The 16,729-nt window shown below is 44.5% G+C and overlaps 1 protein-coding gene across 6 annotated transcripts in view; it reads left to right on the top strand.

The window, feature by feature from the left end:
• The window catches only part of PDZRN3 (PDZ domain containing ring finger 3), a 239,773-nt gene that overhangs the window by 172,840 nt on the left and 50,204 nt on the right, over window positions 1-16,729 (top strand). The window contains exon 1 of one of the 6 annotated variants that reach the window (XM_015446199.4): window positions 15,934-16,292. The exons of the other annotated variants lie outside the window; for them this stretch is intronic. Coding sequence (XP_015301685.1) covers window positions 16,224-16,292 — 69 coding nt within the window. The 5' untranslated portion in view covers window positions 15,934-16,223. Of the gene's footprint in view, window positions 1-15,933; window positions 16,293-16,729 lie in introns of those variants that run through there. 6 annotated transcript variants of the gene reach the window in all.

The raw sequence follows: 16,729 nt of genomic DNA, 5'->3' as shown, positions 1-16,729 counted from the left end.
GACTGAGACTCTGTCTAGGGGTGCTGGTTTGGGTTTTTTAAGTCAATTGCCTCATCCACATAAAGCATGCAGTTAGAACAGGCTTTTTCTTACACCCCAGACTGGAAGCATTTTTTAGTTGAGAAGTCAATTTAGGGGAGGCAGTATATTCTTTAGCAGCCTGTGCCATAAGAAGAGAAGTCCAGGTTGCCACTCATTACAGTTTAACTGAATGATGGATTCTCGCCTGTTTTGATTAAATTACATATTCAATTATTTTTGTTTGAAATTAAAAGCTTGATTATATTACCGAATGCTATGTAATTTTACATGCGTTGTTCACTTATTTAACAATGAGGCGTGGGATATGATTAACAATGTGGCTGCCAGTAGAAAGAAGCAAAATAATTATTTTTTCAATATACAAGTCCTCATCATGATTCAGAAATCAATATGCATCCATGGAGGATTTGCTCGCACTGTGGATTATGGACCTCAGGGTGGCCTTCCCTCATTTCCCTATGAATGTCAAACCTGGAGACTTTGGTTCACCAGGCAGGTTTTTATTTCCCTCTCTCTCTCTTTTCTTTTTTAAAGGCTGATGTTTAACTACAGCCGTTGGGACCTAAATCAGAGCATCCAGTGCCCGAATATGAATATTAATCAGACGCCAGGCCATGGAGTTCCTCGCCGAGTTTGACAGTTTAAAGGATCAGTTAGTTAATTAGAAGATGACATGGCACGCTGGGTCCCAAGGCTCTGTCCTGCCTTCTGTCTCCTCTTTTCATTTTCCTTTTTGACAAGTTGGATTACATCATTACTTGTAGTTTCACTTGTTAGCCCCACCATGAAATGAGAATATTTTATGCTTTAATTATCTATGATTTCTTCCCCCTTTCTCTGCAAAGACCAGGCTTAAAATGAAGCTCAAAGAAACATGTAAGAATCAGAGGTTCAAAGGCCCATGAAAATCAGTCTTGTGACTCCAACCATGCCACACACCACATTGCAGTGAGAAATAGAAGGTTTGTGGTAGTGTGAGAAACTGGGTTGTGGTAGTCATGGTGACTGGTTTTAAATATAAAAGGTGCCTGCCCTGACTTTTGTGCCGCAAGTACAGATGTATCACACCAGGTGTTTCCATGGCTTCTCTGGCTTGAGGTGTTACATACTGTGAATATTCTCGGGGGTAGTCACGAATTATTCTGGCCTATGTTTCTTGCCCATCCTAGTAGCTAGATGCACCCAAAACTCTGAACAATTCTGTTCTAAATGTTTTTTTGGTTTTTTTTTTTTGCCATGATATTGCTCACTTGTGAAGCTTCTTTTTATTTACATGTGCTCTGTATAGGAGCTTAGTCCCCAGGGGGAAAAAAAAACAAAAAACAAAAAAACAAGATTGAGATTAGTGTTTAGCTCTTCAAATGAAGGTTTTTCGGATGCCCTAAGTAGAATTAACTCTTCACTCCTTTATCCTCATCTACTCTGCAGACAGCTGCTGTAGCACATCTAAAGTTTAATTACACCAAACACTGAGCTATACAAGGGATGGAACTAGGGTTCAGCATCATCCCTAGCAAACGTTAAAAGTGAAAATGTAAAAAAGAAAGAAAGAAAACTAAAATCTAAGCATTTACCATTAATGCTGCAAGCTAGCCACTTCACTGAGTAACTCTGTATGAGTAATTTCTCATTAGTCTTCACAACAATCCTAGGTGGTTAGAAGAAAAAATGAAGACTTGGGAAGAGTCTTGCCAGGTCACAACGGCATGTGCTAAAGAGGCTGAGCTTGGATTTGAAATTAGGCAGTCTAATCCCAGATTCCCCTCCTGTGCTGAATCTCACATGGTAGGTGCTTATTTACAGGTGATGAAAGAGAAGGATGTTTTTGGTTGTCGGAGAGCATTTCTAATAGGTTGAACTCCCACTGGCAGTATATAGAGACAGAAGAGAGGTGGGAAGAAGAAAATGTGTGTGCTAGATATGATCCTTACTACTGGAAAAGCTATGATATTTAGGGTATATCTACATTTATGTAGAATGCAAGAGGAAAAGGAGCTAGCAGGCATTACCCGAGGGATCTGTGTAGATGAGGAGTGTATACTATGAGAGAACCAGGGAAGAGTTAAGAAGGAGTGTACAGTCAACAGGGTCAGATGTTACACGGAAAGTCAAGGCAGGTGGTGGTCTTTAGGAAAAAGAACATCAACATGGTGACCAGAAGACTGGGGCCACATCTCAGTTCTGCCAATAAGTAATCTTTTTGGACTGCAACTGAATTATCTCTAAAGCTAGTAGAGGTAAAGCTTGAACTGTGAACCTCCACATCCTCTTATTTAGATAGTTTTAATGGAGGACTTACAACAAGCTCTTGATTGCACCAACTGGGAGGTCATTATGACCCCACATGGTAGTGTGTGTGTGGCTATGGAGGAAGGGTTGTGGAGGGCAAACCAAAGAGAATAGGTGTAAGTGTAGACTGCTCTATGGAGGAACATGGCAGCGAAAGGAGGGAGAAGGAGAAGACTGGGGAGTAGCAGATTTGGGAGCCTTCAGAATGTCTTGAGAAACCTCTGTCGGCCTGGAGAGGGAGGAGAGAGGCAACAGGAGGCTAGGACAGACAGCACGGCTGGGAGGGATGGAGGTCTGGGAGAGCCTGAGTCCAAGGGTGCAAGGCTTCGATTTCCTGCGTAGACTAAGAGAAGCAGTGCAACCGAAGGGAGGGCAGAGCAAGGATTTGCAGTTTAACAAGGGGCACAAAGTTTGTTTCTCCACCATGAAAATAATTTGGGGATGGGAGTGAACACAGAGACAAATAAATGGATTGCTATATTATATATATATGATATGTAATTATATATATATAGTATATATGATATGTAATTATATATATATAGCCAAGAAGTTGGCAAGAAACAGGGAAGGTTCAGCTCACATCCATCTGAATTAGTCAGGAATCCTTCCCTATCATTGTCTGTCACCAGAGGGCTGGAGCAAGCTGGGAAGTGGGAGAAGGCAGGAGCTAGGAGTCAGCTCACCCAGCACTGTCGAGATCAACAGAATGCACAAGTTACGAGGGTAAGACGTGAAAACCTACTCATTTGATGCAGTAGGATTCAATATTTTAAAGAAGGAACTGAGCAGAAAAGGTGCTCAATTCTCCATTCTTCTGTGCACCCTGGTTACCCTTCATCCTAAGGTAAGGGAAGGTTCACGTCGCCAGAAGCAGTCTGTTTTCCATCCACGTTCTTCCTCAGCTTCCCTGGGACATGTTGCTGTCTGTCCCCGCCAGCAACTGAATCCTTGTAGAGAGAGTCAGGCAGATAAGAAAGTGTAGTGAGTATTTTGTAAATTTAAACTTACTCTGTTTTGAAACGCCTGAGGTTATGTCTGATAATTTTTTCAGGATTTTGTTTTCCAATTAAGGTACTAATGAATGAAGTTTTTAAAGGTTCTTAGAAGACAAATACGTATTTGGCCACTCTGTTAGTCCTCAGCATTGTTCCCCTCTAATTTTACCAGTCCATGAAATCCAAATGATGGAATAGTGTTGGTGTGTAGAGCACATGGTATGATTGGTTGTTAGCTGGTGTTGTGGGATCATGGCATGGGTTGGCCAAGCAAAGCTTTGAAGAAACACTCACTGCCCATGAAACTGTATTTTTTCCTTTTCCTGAAATAAAATGCCTCACCCCAAGGTAGGTCATGGTAGATGGACTCAAAGAGAAGGTGGGCAGAACTCAGAGTGCTGACGGGGACCTCTCTGCAGTGTTAATGTGCCCCATTTCATCCCAAAAAATAAATTGTGGTTTCAGAGCACCCACTTATCAGCTTTCTAGTTGATACCACCCAGCACACTTGTGCCTACCCCCTGGGACGAATCACCTGAAAGATGTTGGGGTCAAGGCATCAAAACATTTGGACGCACATTAATGGGTTTTACACCTTTGTATCTCTCTGGTATTACTGTTTCGCTTCAGCAAGCCCACTAATATCAGATATATCCTATCAGGGACTATTTTAAATCACTTCAATTTTCCCTGCCCCTGGGCTCTTGCCATCAGACCGGAATCCTAAGCATGTGTTGCCTATGATCTAGTGTTTTCCTTTCCCCCATTTATAGGAGAGGGAACTTTATTAGCTTTTGGACACACATATATCAGTTTTAAAGATTAAGTACAACATCAATAGTTCTTACCCGGCTCTCAAGTCTATCGAGTTGTTATATTTTCTCAGAGAATGTTAAAAAATTAGTATTGCCATTTGTGGAAGCATTTTTCTCTTAAAACAAACCATTGGTCATAATGGGGTTTACTTACTTATTCTCTGAAGTACTGTTTTATAGAGAAAGTAAATCCAGGATAGAAGCTTGATAAGTAATTTCAGACTTGATAGCACATGAACCTTATAGGTATGAGTGAATTATGAAGCCTCACTTTGCAATGTTTTTTTTTTTTTTTTTTTTTTTCTCAAGTATCTTTCTTGCAACTACTTGTTTTATCTTCTGGGTGACTTTAAAATATTAAAGTAGCTTCCCTTTAGTGCCCAAGTTATCCATCCAACTCATGCTTCTCCTAGCCTCCAAATTCTTTTGGACACAAACAGCCAAGTCACCTATGACTCAATTACAGGCTGCTGGAAAGGACCATCTACTACGAGGGCATGTCCTGAATCCTAGAGTCTGGCCAGGAATGAAAACAAAAAGCTGTGTTTCCCAGATCCACTTCTGGCTGTGGTTTGACCTGAGATCCACCAAACAGGATACAAAGTAATTTGGCAATTGAGATTCCCAGTTCTGAATTCAGATTTAGGCTCTCCCTATCTCTGCCCTAGTGTCACCCTCTCACCGTTTCATACCTTCCTACTTCACTTTGCCTACACGCCAGTCACAGTCCCTTCGCCAGAAATCATTTCCATCCCATCATTCATTTGCCTTCAAGACCACCATTCATATGGATTCATCTTCCCTAGGCACCGCGGCCCATGTACCTGCTTCATCTCTATTCAAAGAGTTCTCCTTTCTGCTTTTCCTCTCGTATGGATCCAGACCGGCTTGTTTTTCCCTATGTCTGTATTCCCTCCATCTTGCAACAACTAGCTCAGATTGTGCCTTTTCCACAAAGTCTATAGTATCCACAGCAAACCAGAAAGCATGGCCCCAAGGGTTATATTGTAGTTACCTCATGGGGGTTATCAGGAGAAACCTTCCTCACTCCGCCACTACCTCCACTCTCTACAGCTGACTTCTCCTCTCCCCGCCTTTATGGTTTAGTCCTGTTTCCCAGGAGACATCATAAGCTGCTTGAGTATAGAGACAGATTTTACAATTTTTCTGTATTCCCTGAGCTGGGACGATGTGTAGCACAGATGCTCAATAAGCACTTGCTTGTTGATTAATCACGGTAATGAAGCTACTTATTGGTCATAAACCATGGTGGGGTTTTTGTCTTCAGGAACTTGTCGCTTTCCTCTTAGAAGGAAGAGACTGGCCACAGTCACCATTCTGTCCTAGACACTTAGCATAACATTCTCCTGCTTAAATGAAATGAGTAGGAAGACAGATGGACATGCCCTCAAGAAACTGGCACAGCGCAGACGGCAGCAAATCCTCTGGCAGAGCACCTGGGAGCTAGTCATCAATTCTGATGGACAAATTGGGGTGGGCTTTAATATCCATGGGATTGGAAGGATTGGAGCTCACATCTCAACAAGCACAAACGTATGTGTGGAAGGTATTCCAGGTAGGACTAATGAGGTCAATAAAAGCATCATGGAGTGAAAGGATTAGGGATGTCAGTCACAAAGCAGACCCAAGCATGGGGTCGGGGGCAGGATAGCCGGAGACAGATAGGAAAGACTGATGAGACAGATGTGAGAAAGGTCACAGTGAGGCTGAAATGCTGTGCCAGTTGGGCGTTCGTTCCAGCCATGTTACGTATGGTGGGATATCAGAATTATGTGGCATAAAGATGAGCCCTTTTTAATTTTGAAATTGATGTGATTATAGTAATTTTTAATACACAGCAAATGATGCTGATTTTCCATTTACAGTGGGGATTAGATTTTATTTCAAAAGTACTTTAAGTTAAACCATGTGAGTAGCTTTAAAGAAAAAGCTGGAGCAGGCTTAGTGGCTCATGCCTATAATTCCAGCACTTTGGGAGGCTAAGGCAGGAACATCGCTTGAGGCTGTGAGTTCAAGACCAGCCTGAGCAACAAAGTGAGACCCACCCCATCTCTACAAAAACTAAACAAATAAAAAAATAACCAGGCATAGTGGTGCCCACCTGTAGTCCCAGCTTCTCAGGACGCTGAGGCAGGAGGATAGCTTGAGCCCGGGAGTTCAATGCTGCAGTGAGCTATGATCGTACCACTGCACTCCAGCCTGGGCAACAAAGCAAGACTCTGTCCCTCCCACCCCCCTCCAAAAAAAAGAGGAAAATAAATCAAGTTAATAGTAGTAGAGGCTATACATCAAAAATCATGGTGGTTCCCTGCAGCTGGAAGTTTGGAATGCACAGATACGGAAGTGGGAAGACCCCATGTGGAAAGTCACCCAGGCCAATGACTCCAAAGACTTGGGGCTAGTTGGAGTTTGACAACTGGGAAGCCATCTGCGAACTTAGAGCAGCTGTCGTCCTGGGGTGGCTGCAAGTCAGATGCAGACAGCAGCTTCAGGAGGGTGAGGGGGGGTTTTGTGTGTTGTGTTTACCACTAAACAACAGTGTCTGGCTCATAGCAGGCGATCAATACAGAGGCGTGAATGAATACGTGAAAGGTATGAGGTGAGGTTTTTATTTCCACCCATGACACTGACACCCACTGGGCCGGTGCTGGGGCGCGGCTGGGAGCAGCCAGATTCCCACGCCCCCTCTTGATGTGAGCTCATAGGAGACACAGCCTCCCTTCAGGTGAAGGAGGGAAAAAGGGAGGGAGGGAGGTAGGCTGCAGTCTCTATGATCTTATACCAAGGCTCTTCTGTTTTATATTGTCATTTATAAACAACACCACAGGGACCTAGGCACCTTAGTGTACTCCAGCTGAAAGTGGCCAGTGATGAGGCTCAGGAGGAGCTGTGGCACTGGGGGACCACATACCCCATCTCAAGGGATGTCTTTACCCTGCTTCTACTCGTTTTTGTCACATGGGAATGCAAGGTCATGTGTGCCACACACTAGGAATTTTCAAAAGATGTAAAAAAAAAAAAAAAAAAAAAAAAATCCACACATTTTCAGATGACTGCTGCTGGTGTTTTAAATTAGTGCCTATTTAAAATGTTAAAGACACCACAACAGCCCACTGTAGAGTTTGTGACCTCTCACTTAATTCTTTGGTTTTAACTTAATGCCGTCACATCTTCCTCAAGGATTTGTAACACCCAGTGTTTTTCCCAGCCTGTTATTCTAGTCATTTCTCTGAATCCACAATAACACAATTGGTGTCAACCTTCACGTGCCCTGTAGCGCCAGTTCTGAATCTCTCCCCTTTCTTCATCCTATCATTTGTTCTCCTTTTCTCTCCTTAGAGTCTCTCCCTTTGCAGCTAAGCCTGGCTTAAGCTACCTAGGACTTTGAAGCATGCAAAGGCCACCACCTGAATTCCTACAAATCCTGGCCTGATGCCCTCCCCAGTTCCCCTCTGCCTCGAGTGTTTACCATGCATCTCTGTTTGTTTCAACCATCTCTCCTGCCTGGACTCCAGGCCTCAAATCTGTTTTCCTGCTGTCAGGTGGAACCCCATATCCAGGGGTTGAGGCAGGTCCTCCAGGAGCCCAGCAGGGAACCCCCAGGATGGCTAGGAGCCTGGCTCAGATCACAGAGCCACAATGCCCACCACTGCCCCACCATGCCATTTAGAATGGAGCCTTTGATACACTGGTCACATTCACATGGGCAAGGAGACCACCCATGGGCCATGATTGAGACCCGTCATATCCCCCAGACTCAGCAGGGACTCTGTGATCAGGCCGTTTGGTGGCTGTAAGTATTAAAATGAAACCTCATATCTGGAAGGAGATAGTCTCAGCAAGCCATGCCTTGTCCTGTTCAGCAGGCCAGTAATTTACAGACTCTGTGTGTTGATCGGCATCCTCATGAGTACGTTGTGTTTCTTGGATTGTTTTCTTTACCAGCCCCTGCCATTTCCCAGGAAGCCAGTTTTGAAAGCCTGTTTGCCCGCCTCAGCATTCCTAATGAAGATGTAAGGTCTTACTTACTTTGGGGTTACAAATTCTGATCTCATTTCTGCCACTTGCAAGCTGTGTGCTCTTGGGCAAATTACTTTGCCTCCCTGGGCCCCAGTTCTCTCCTGGGTAAAATGGGGGTAAGAGGAATACTTCGTCCTAACCGTATCATCACCGAGTGTCAAAGAACTCTTGGCTCAGTCTGCGATTGTTTTGTTGTCAAATTATGGTCCATAGGCCAAGTCCAGCACACAGCCTGGTTTGGTACAGTTTGCAGTGAAGAATGTATTTTATTTTATTTTATTTATTTATTTTTTTGAGATGGAGTCTCACTATGTCACCAGGCTGGAGTGCAGTGGCGCGATCTCAGCTCACTGCCACCTCCGTCTCCCGGGTTCAAGTGATTCTCCTGCCTCAGCCTCCCAACTAGCTGGAATTACAGGCACGCACCACCATGCCCAGCTAATTTTTGTATTTTTAGTAGAGACGGGGTTTCACCACGTTGGCCAGGATGGTCTCTATCTCCTGACCTCGTGATCTGCCCTCCTCAGCCTCCCAAAGTGCTGGGATTACAGGCGTGAGCCACCATTCTCAGCCGTATTTTACATTTTTAAATGGTTGTTACATAAGTATCTATATATTCTCCTTGATTTTGTCTCTTGGCCCACAAAGTGTAAAATATTTACTGTTCTGTCCTTTCTAGTAAAAGTTTGCCAACCCCTGCACCAGAACATGCTGGAAGGGCTTTCTGCCCCTGGTTTGTGACTGTTCCTTTGGTTTAGTGCACACCCACAGACCGTGCTTCGATACCTTTCAAGGCTTTCTGTCTTTTCATGAGCCCTCCCCCTGGTCGGGAGATTGCCCTACTATTAGTGGGGGAAACCAAGTTCCCAAAAGGCTGTGAATTTCCCATGCTCTATGCAAGTTGTTCTGAGGGACCGGGCTGAGTTCACTCACTACACTTCCCTGCCCCATCCCTGAGACACTCACGTGCAAACTCACACCTGTTAATTCCAAACAGTTAGCAAGGGCCGTTTGGAGGCTGGGTGTTGTCATAGGCATTTCAGGGGTTACAAAGATGACTTTTTTGGGAACCACCATCAGGAATTGCAAATCTAGTTGAGGAAATGGGGGCACCCATTTGTCACCAGTGACGGGAAACACAGTGTGTTTTGGGACCTCCAAGGAATCAAGGTGTCTTATGAGGAGTCCCTGAGGCCTCAAGCCCCTCAGAAAGCTTGGACTGTATGTTGTGACATCAAGACCCATGAGATCTCCTTCCTGCGGGTGGCCTAGGGCAGAGATGCCTGTATTCTGGCCTCCCCATTCCCAGTATCTGTGGCTGCTGCAGCAGCCTGTTTCAGGGTCTGTTGCATGACTCTCAGAGACTGATGCTCACTGGCCTGCATGGGGTTTGGAGCTAGCCATGGCATGCACATAGTAGGCTGCCGTGGCCACCTGCCTTGCTCCCCTTCCTAGCAGGGCTCAGCATATGTCTCCTCTAAATGTTATTGTAAAAACCACAATGACTTTTGCACCAAACTAGTACTTCAAGTGAAACTGAGCCATCAGTCTCAGGCAGCCAGGATGTTCCTCAAGATCTCCGCAGCCCAAAGAAAATGCCCTCAAGACAGCAGCACCTCAATCAATTTGGCAAAGGAAAAATATTTTTTCATTTAAAAAAATAAATAAGAAGCTGGGCACGGTGGCTCATGCCTGTAACCCCAGCACTTTGGGAGGCCGAGGTGGGTGCATCATTTGAGGTCAGAAGTTCAAGACCAGCCTGGCAAAGATGGTGAAACCCCACCTCTACTAAAAATACAAAAATTAGCCAGGTGTGGTGGTGCATGCCTGTAGTCCCAGATACTCAGAAGGCTGAGGCAAGAGAATCGCTTGAACCTGGGAGGTGGAGGTTGCAGTGAGCTGAGATCAAACCACTGCACTCCAGCCTGGGTGACAGAGCAAGACTCTGTCTCAAAACATAAAATAAAATAAGATGTGAAGGCCTAAGCAGATGTTCTGAGCTGACATAGCTTTTCAGAAACAAAAACTGCACTCACAGCTGATGTTATGTATTTTTTACTTTGACATTTTTTGTGTGTGCATTCTGACATCTTTGAAGTTGTTTTTTTTCTTTGCTAGGAAGACACAATTTTCATGCACCTCTTACTCCTTGTTCAAGAACCAGTGGCCACTCACTAAATAGGGTTCAGACAAGCTGTTGAAAAGTCACCTTGACAGGGGTGAGGGTTCACGGGTGACTAAACCATTTCCTCAACAGATCGTGATTTGGGCTCTCTAGCCATGAATAGTATACAGGGCTTGTGGGAGCGACTGTCCCACCAAAGGCAGAAAAAGTGATTCTTCTAGGTCTACAGCCTTGACCTTCTTGTGAGAGCCAGGTTCTTTGTTCGTGTCAGACACTACTGTCCATCTGCTCACTACTGTACTCCCAAAGCCCAGAAAAGTGCCTGGTGCCAAGCAGGCCCTCAGTACGTATCTGATGCTGAATTTATTCATCAGATATTTATGGAACATCAGAGGAGGAAGTTGGTGGGCATATACCGCTGACTGGGGCCTGGTTCTTGCACTGGAAGAGTGCTCTCCAGGGAAGAACAGAGGGATGCAAACACAAAGTGACCACCCATGTGAATCGTGCCATAAGGAAGCACCTGGGAAACTGTGCCGGGCTATGAGGAGGGTGGGACAGAGGAGGTGAGACTTAAGGGGCACCCCGAAGGTGATGGAGTTGAGCATTCCAGGCAGAGGGCACGGCCTGTGTGTAGGCGTGGAGGTGTGAAGGAACCGGACCCAGTTCATTCAGCACTGCCGGAAAACAGCATGCGTGTCCAGAGGACACAGATGAAGCTGGGCAGACTAAGAGAAGCTGGGTCTATGCATGTGAGAAATTGGGCTGTCTTGAGCTTGATGGGTTGATCGGCTGTGTGTGTATTGTTAGGGACTGTTCTAGCCCGGCGAACAGTAGAACAGTAGCAACTGAAGGGAGAGTGGCGTTCCACCCGGGAAGAAGACAAGTTAGTGAATCTGTGTGATCCAGAAGGAAGATGGAAAGACCCCCAGGAAAGAAGAGCCAGCGGGCAGGTCTGAGAGATTTGAGAGAGGAAGAAACTATCCCATGACTGCCCAGTGCCTAACAAAGGGATGCCATTGCTCCACGGAGACCCGTTTCCTCCTCAGTCCTGCCATCTCACTTCTTTTTGACATGACTCTTCCAGAAGCCTGTGTGGCTGGACTGGAAGTTCATAGGATGGTGAGACCTGTGTTCATCATTACAACAGAGAAAACAAGGTTGCATTGCAGGTATCAGGCAAATAGACAATCCAATCAGTATGCTGAAAATAATATGCTTGAATTAGATAGCTTATTCAGCAATTAAATAAATAAAAGTTCATGTCTACATCTGCTGGCTGTCTGTAGCACCCCGATGACTTATGGAAGTTCAAAGAATGATTATGAGGGATATTCCCTGGGCACTTTAAGCCCTTTGTGTATATGCCTTGTCTGTTTGTCTCATTGTGTGTTCCTTGGTGACCCCTCTTTGCACTTTATTTTTAATTTCCATGAAGGCAGGAAGAGGCAGGCGTCTGATGGTGCAGAGCACCCGAGAAGAGTGCCTTGTGCTCTGGTGAGCTTATTAGGCACTTTCCAGTGATGTGATTACTAACTTGAAAAAGACGTTAAGCATCTTCACCAAACAATGTGTGCCTTTGTGTGGCCAGTAGTTTTTTCATTTTTACTGGGACAGCTGTTCTCTCAAAAACAGTTCTATTATAAATAACTTGCAGTCACTAACAGACTTTCTTTGCCCTTACACTGCCTCTGGGATGAGCTTGACTAAATGCTACGGTGTGTATCATCAAGCAGGTGAACCTCCTTTTTTACACAATTGTGTGTTCCTTACTATAGGAAAGCAACATTTTGAAAATAAAACACCATCCTAAATGTGCTAGATGATTTTCCAAAGTAAAGGGTACTTTAAATGCAAAAAAACAAAACAAAACAAAAAAAAACACTTTTCATGTGTCTTGTTTTAGGCATAACGGGTGCATGAGTGTTTTCCATTTTTTATTCCAAATAATACATATTAATCACAAGAATGGAAACCCAACCATGAGTCGAATTTGTATTAGTATCCTTTCCATTCCTCCCCGCACCCTGCAGCGTGAGGCTTTTAGACACCAGACTCACCCAAGTACCCTTGTAAGGTAGCTGTTCTCAAAGTAAGGCCCGGGCACCCCGGGGGTCCAGGACACTTGTTTCTGGGGATCTGTGAGGTCAAAAACATTTTCGTAAAAATACCAAGATGTTATACTGTCATTCTTTTATGAACATATAGTACAGTGGAGTTTTCTAGCGGCTACATGACATATCACAAGCGTTTGAATTTAGAAGCAAATGTGAAAATCCAGCTGTCCTCTATTACACTAGACCTTAGAGAGCTGTTGGAAAATGTAAAACTATGCTTTCCTTCTCAAAAACTTCTGTTTTGGAAAATATAGTCATTTCATAAAAATGTTATTTATATTATTATTTAATGGGTTTGTTATTGCTATTTTAAAATGAATTAATGAATACTTTAAAATTTCTGATTATTTCTAATATGATAAATATTGCTTAATATAACCCATATAAACAACAGTCCTTGAGGTTCTCAGTAATTATTATTTTTTATTTATTTATTTATTTATTTATTTTTGAGACAGAGTCTTGCTCTTGTCACCAGGCTGGAGTACAGTGGGCGCCATCTTGGCTCACTGCAACCTCCACCTCCTGGGTTCAAGCACCTCCCCTGCCTCAGCCTCCCAAGTACCTGGGACTACAGGTGCATGCCACCACACCTGGCTAATTTTTTGTATTTTAGTAGAGACGGGTTTCACCATGTGGGCCAGGATGGTCTCCATCTCCTGACTTCGTGATCTGCCCGCCTCAGCCTCGCAAAGTGCTGGGATTACAGGTGTGAGCCACCATGCCTGGCCAGTTCTCAGTAATTTTTAAGAGTGAAAGAGTTCCTAAGGCCAAAATGTTAGAGAGCCACTGCTCAGAAATACAGTACCATATGCAGTAAAACTCTCCCAGCTTGTTACTGAGATTGGGAAGCTTTCTAACAAAGAGTAAAAGGATGTGTAAAAGTTGCCTAATCATGAAACTTAGGCCCATTTCTACTTTTATTTGTGGATGTGCAGGAAAAAGGTGAAGGACTACGTTGAAACCACAGAATCTTATGAAAAACATAACTTAAAGGCCCTCAACTTTGGGGGAGGAGAACCAACCATGATTGCAAACCTTTCCTTTGTGGGGACACCCAAGCACACTTTGTTTTCTCTCCCTGCTGGTACTTGACAATTGTGCTGTGATTGGCGGGTCTGTGAGATCGCACAGGTCACCCTTCATGTCTTCATGCAGCCAACGAGTATGTGTTTCCTGAGCACCTTCATGGGGCCTGGGCTGGTAGAAATTCAAACCCAGTTGCTGTCCTCAGGAAGCCAAAAGGCTTGTACCAGGAAACAGTCAGCAAACACATAAGCATTAAGTGAACAGAATCATTACTGATTTTGGAAAGTGATGCAAAGGAAATGAATGGGGTGATATGACACAGTACTTTGGAAGATCTGAAAGTAAATTCATACAAGATACCTGGCAAAGGCTTTTCTAAGGAGGCTTCATTTGAGCGGAGATGGGGGTAGGGGGTTGGAAGAAAGGAGAAGGGGAAGAGTGGTTCCAGCAGAGGGACCTGCAGAGGCCCTGCAGAAGGGCATGGCTTGCTGGCAGTGTGGTGACCACCAGAGTGGGTGAGCGATGATGGGTATGGAGACATTGATGGACAAAGGCCGGATTTTACAGAGCATTGTAGGCGCTGGTGAAGAATTTCAGTTTCAATCCAGGAGTGATGGGAAGTGATCTGAGGGCTTTTTAGCAAACAGTGGATTCATCCATTTCTGCTGTGTGAAGACCAGCCTGGTGACTGGGTAGGGAATGAACTAGGGGAGAGAGGCAACTGGTGGGTAGGCAGGAGAGGAGGCAGAGAGTGCCCAGGAGGCTCTGGACATCATCAGGTGAGAATCCATGGTGTGCAAGGGTGACCGACAGAATGGACAGGTTTGAGATCTAATTTGGGGTAGAACAGACCAGACTCACTGATGAACCAAGGGTGGGGATGAGGCAAGGAGAGTGAAGAAGCATGACCTCTGTTTTTTTATTAGAGCTGCTTTTGTTTTCTCAAATCATTGCAACAAAACTCTGCAAGGTAGTTAGCATCATACCTATTATTTAGAGATGAGGAGACCAAAGCGCCAATAACGTGCTCATGGGTCAACAGGGCCCTGCACAACATCAAAGCAAGTCAGCAATTAACTGCAGCTGCCCCGCTCCATCTGTGGCTTCCTTTCCCTGGTGGCACGCTCCAGCTTACTGCTCCGGTCCAGGCAGTGACACCAGGTGAGGGCCCGGAAGCAAGGCTCCTCTCCCTCCAGCAAGTCAGGGCTGTTCTGGTGTGAGCCAAGTCACTGTGCCTCGTCTTCTGTGTCTGAGAAATGGGTCCAGAGGCATCTGCTGGCCATCAGCCCAAGTGGGATTTTATTGGAACTGGTTTTTTCACGTCTCAGGTGTGTCTTAGCTCCCTGAGAAAGGGAGCATTATTCTTCAGGCCCCATGACACGTCTCAGCAGGGGACGTGGGAGTCTTCCTTGGAGACAGTTAAACCTTTGTAAAATGAAGCCTTTGTAAAATGGTGAAGGCTCTGGAAGCAATTGTGAGAATTTTAAACGTGGACGATTTTCGTTGAGAACAAGGGTACCTGTGCATTGCATTCAGGCAATGGGGCAATCATTTATTTAAAAACAAAGTTTTTAGAAAAGCTGTCAGGCTTACTCAGTGGGACAGAGGCTGAAGGAGGAGAGAAGCAAGGCAGCAAGAATCAAAATTCTTAAATGTTATCTTTTCTCACTTCCCAGGTATAATCTGGCAGCTCTCTGCTTTCTTCACACACAACTCGGCACAGCTTCAGAGGTCTAGGCAGGTATGGAACATCAGATACAGATCCGTAGTAACCAGTGACAATCAGCCCAGCCATATCATCTCTGAAATACCTGCAGCATCTATATAGCTGAGGGGATGGCATGAAGCTGACTGCTTCTCTTCCTCCCAGTTAGTTAGGCAGCCCTTCAACAAATAACTTTCTGCTTTTGGAATTGAAAATGCATTTGGGGAATGATTATCTGCTTTCTCACCTGTAGGGCAGCCTCTCTCCTTATAACCCCTAGCTACTTTGCATACTCACGGATATATCCTGCCATTTAAATTTTTATATTTTATTCATATGTGGAGTATTTTTCCTGCAACTTTGTAAAGCACTAAATATTATATGAACATTATTCAAAACATGTCCTTTCCATAAAGTCCGTTTATATGCCATCATTATCTGCAGCATTAAATACATTTTATATCATCAGAAATTTTATGATATATTTAAAAATGAATTTCTACTTAGCCAAAACACATTAGGGATTATCCTAAGAGACCTTGCTAAAAATGCAGTCATGTTTATTTGTAACTGCCAGAAAATAGCTTGCAAAATTGTTAGTGTCTTTTATTATTCCCTACCACTGGAGCACTTGCTTGTTAATTAGAGAAATTTCAACTGTCATAGTTGGCAATTATAGCTTCTGTATCATTGTCTGTTATGAATAGTCAATGAGAGCTGATTAATATGCATGAGCAGCAGTATATATAGCGTGTGCATTGGACCACAATCCAGCTGCCAGAGTCACTCAGAGGAGGGAGTGGTGTGCGTGTATGTCTGTGTGTATGTGTGTGTGTGTGTGCACGCGCGTGCATGCATGCATGCTGCGAGGCGAGGAAGGGAAGCGTGGAAGCGGGGAGAGAGTTGTTGTCTAGCCTCTGAGAGCAGCGCCAATGTGAAGCTTTGCAGCCGCCTGACTCACCTGAGGCTCTCCAAGGATACCTTCAATGCCTGCACTGTAAGGGAGCTGCTTTTCCCGGGTGCTGGCGAGGACAGAAGCCTTCCTTTGACGTTTTTCTAAACATGGGATGCAGTTTGTGCAGCCTGCAGAAGCAAGAGGAGCAGTACAAATTACTCTATGAAGTTTGTCAGGTAACACCCTGCCTTTTATTCCGTAGAAGTGCATAGGCACCCAACTGGCCAAGTGTAACTTCTGGGAAAGGTATTGGGGATTTGTGTGTGTGTGTTTGTGCATATTTTGTGTTCTGAAAGAGGAAGCCTTTCTGACTTTTTTGTGTATTTTCTTTTAAGTCTGTTATAAAATTTTCCATCCAGTGGCACTTTGGTGCCTGCCTTTGGAAATATAAATATATGTTGATGGTCATAAAATGTGTTTCAAGCAGTCTTGTCAAAAGGCTTCGTCACAACTGACCTCTCTCCAGAGTGTCGAACTCGAAGGGTCAAAGAGTGGTCATGCACGCTTTGAACAAGTTGGAGAAGACGTGGATGATGATTAATGCTTGCAAGGTTTTGTCTGTGTTTACAAATAGTTACAAGGCGCTCCTTTCAGTACAGCCCAAGCCCTCTGC

This window comes from Macaca fascicularis, chromosome 2 (genome assembly GCF_037993035.2).
Source record: "Macaca fascicularis isolate 582-1 chromosome 2, T2T-MFA8v1.1".
Classification (NCBI taxonomy): Eukaryota; Metazoa; Chordata; class Mammalia; order Primates; family Cercopithecidae; genus Macaca; species Macaca fascicularis.
Note: the sequence above shows the minus strand (reverse complement) of the source record. Positions and strands in the feature narration are given on the sequence as shown.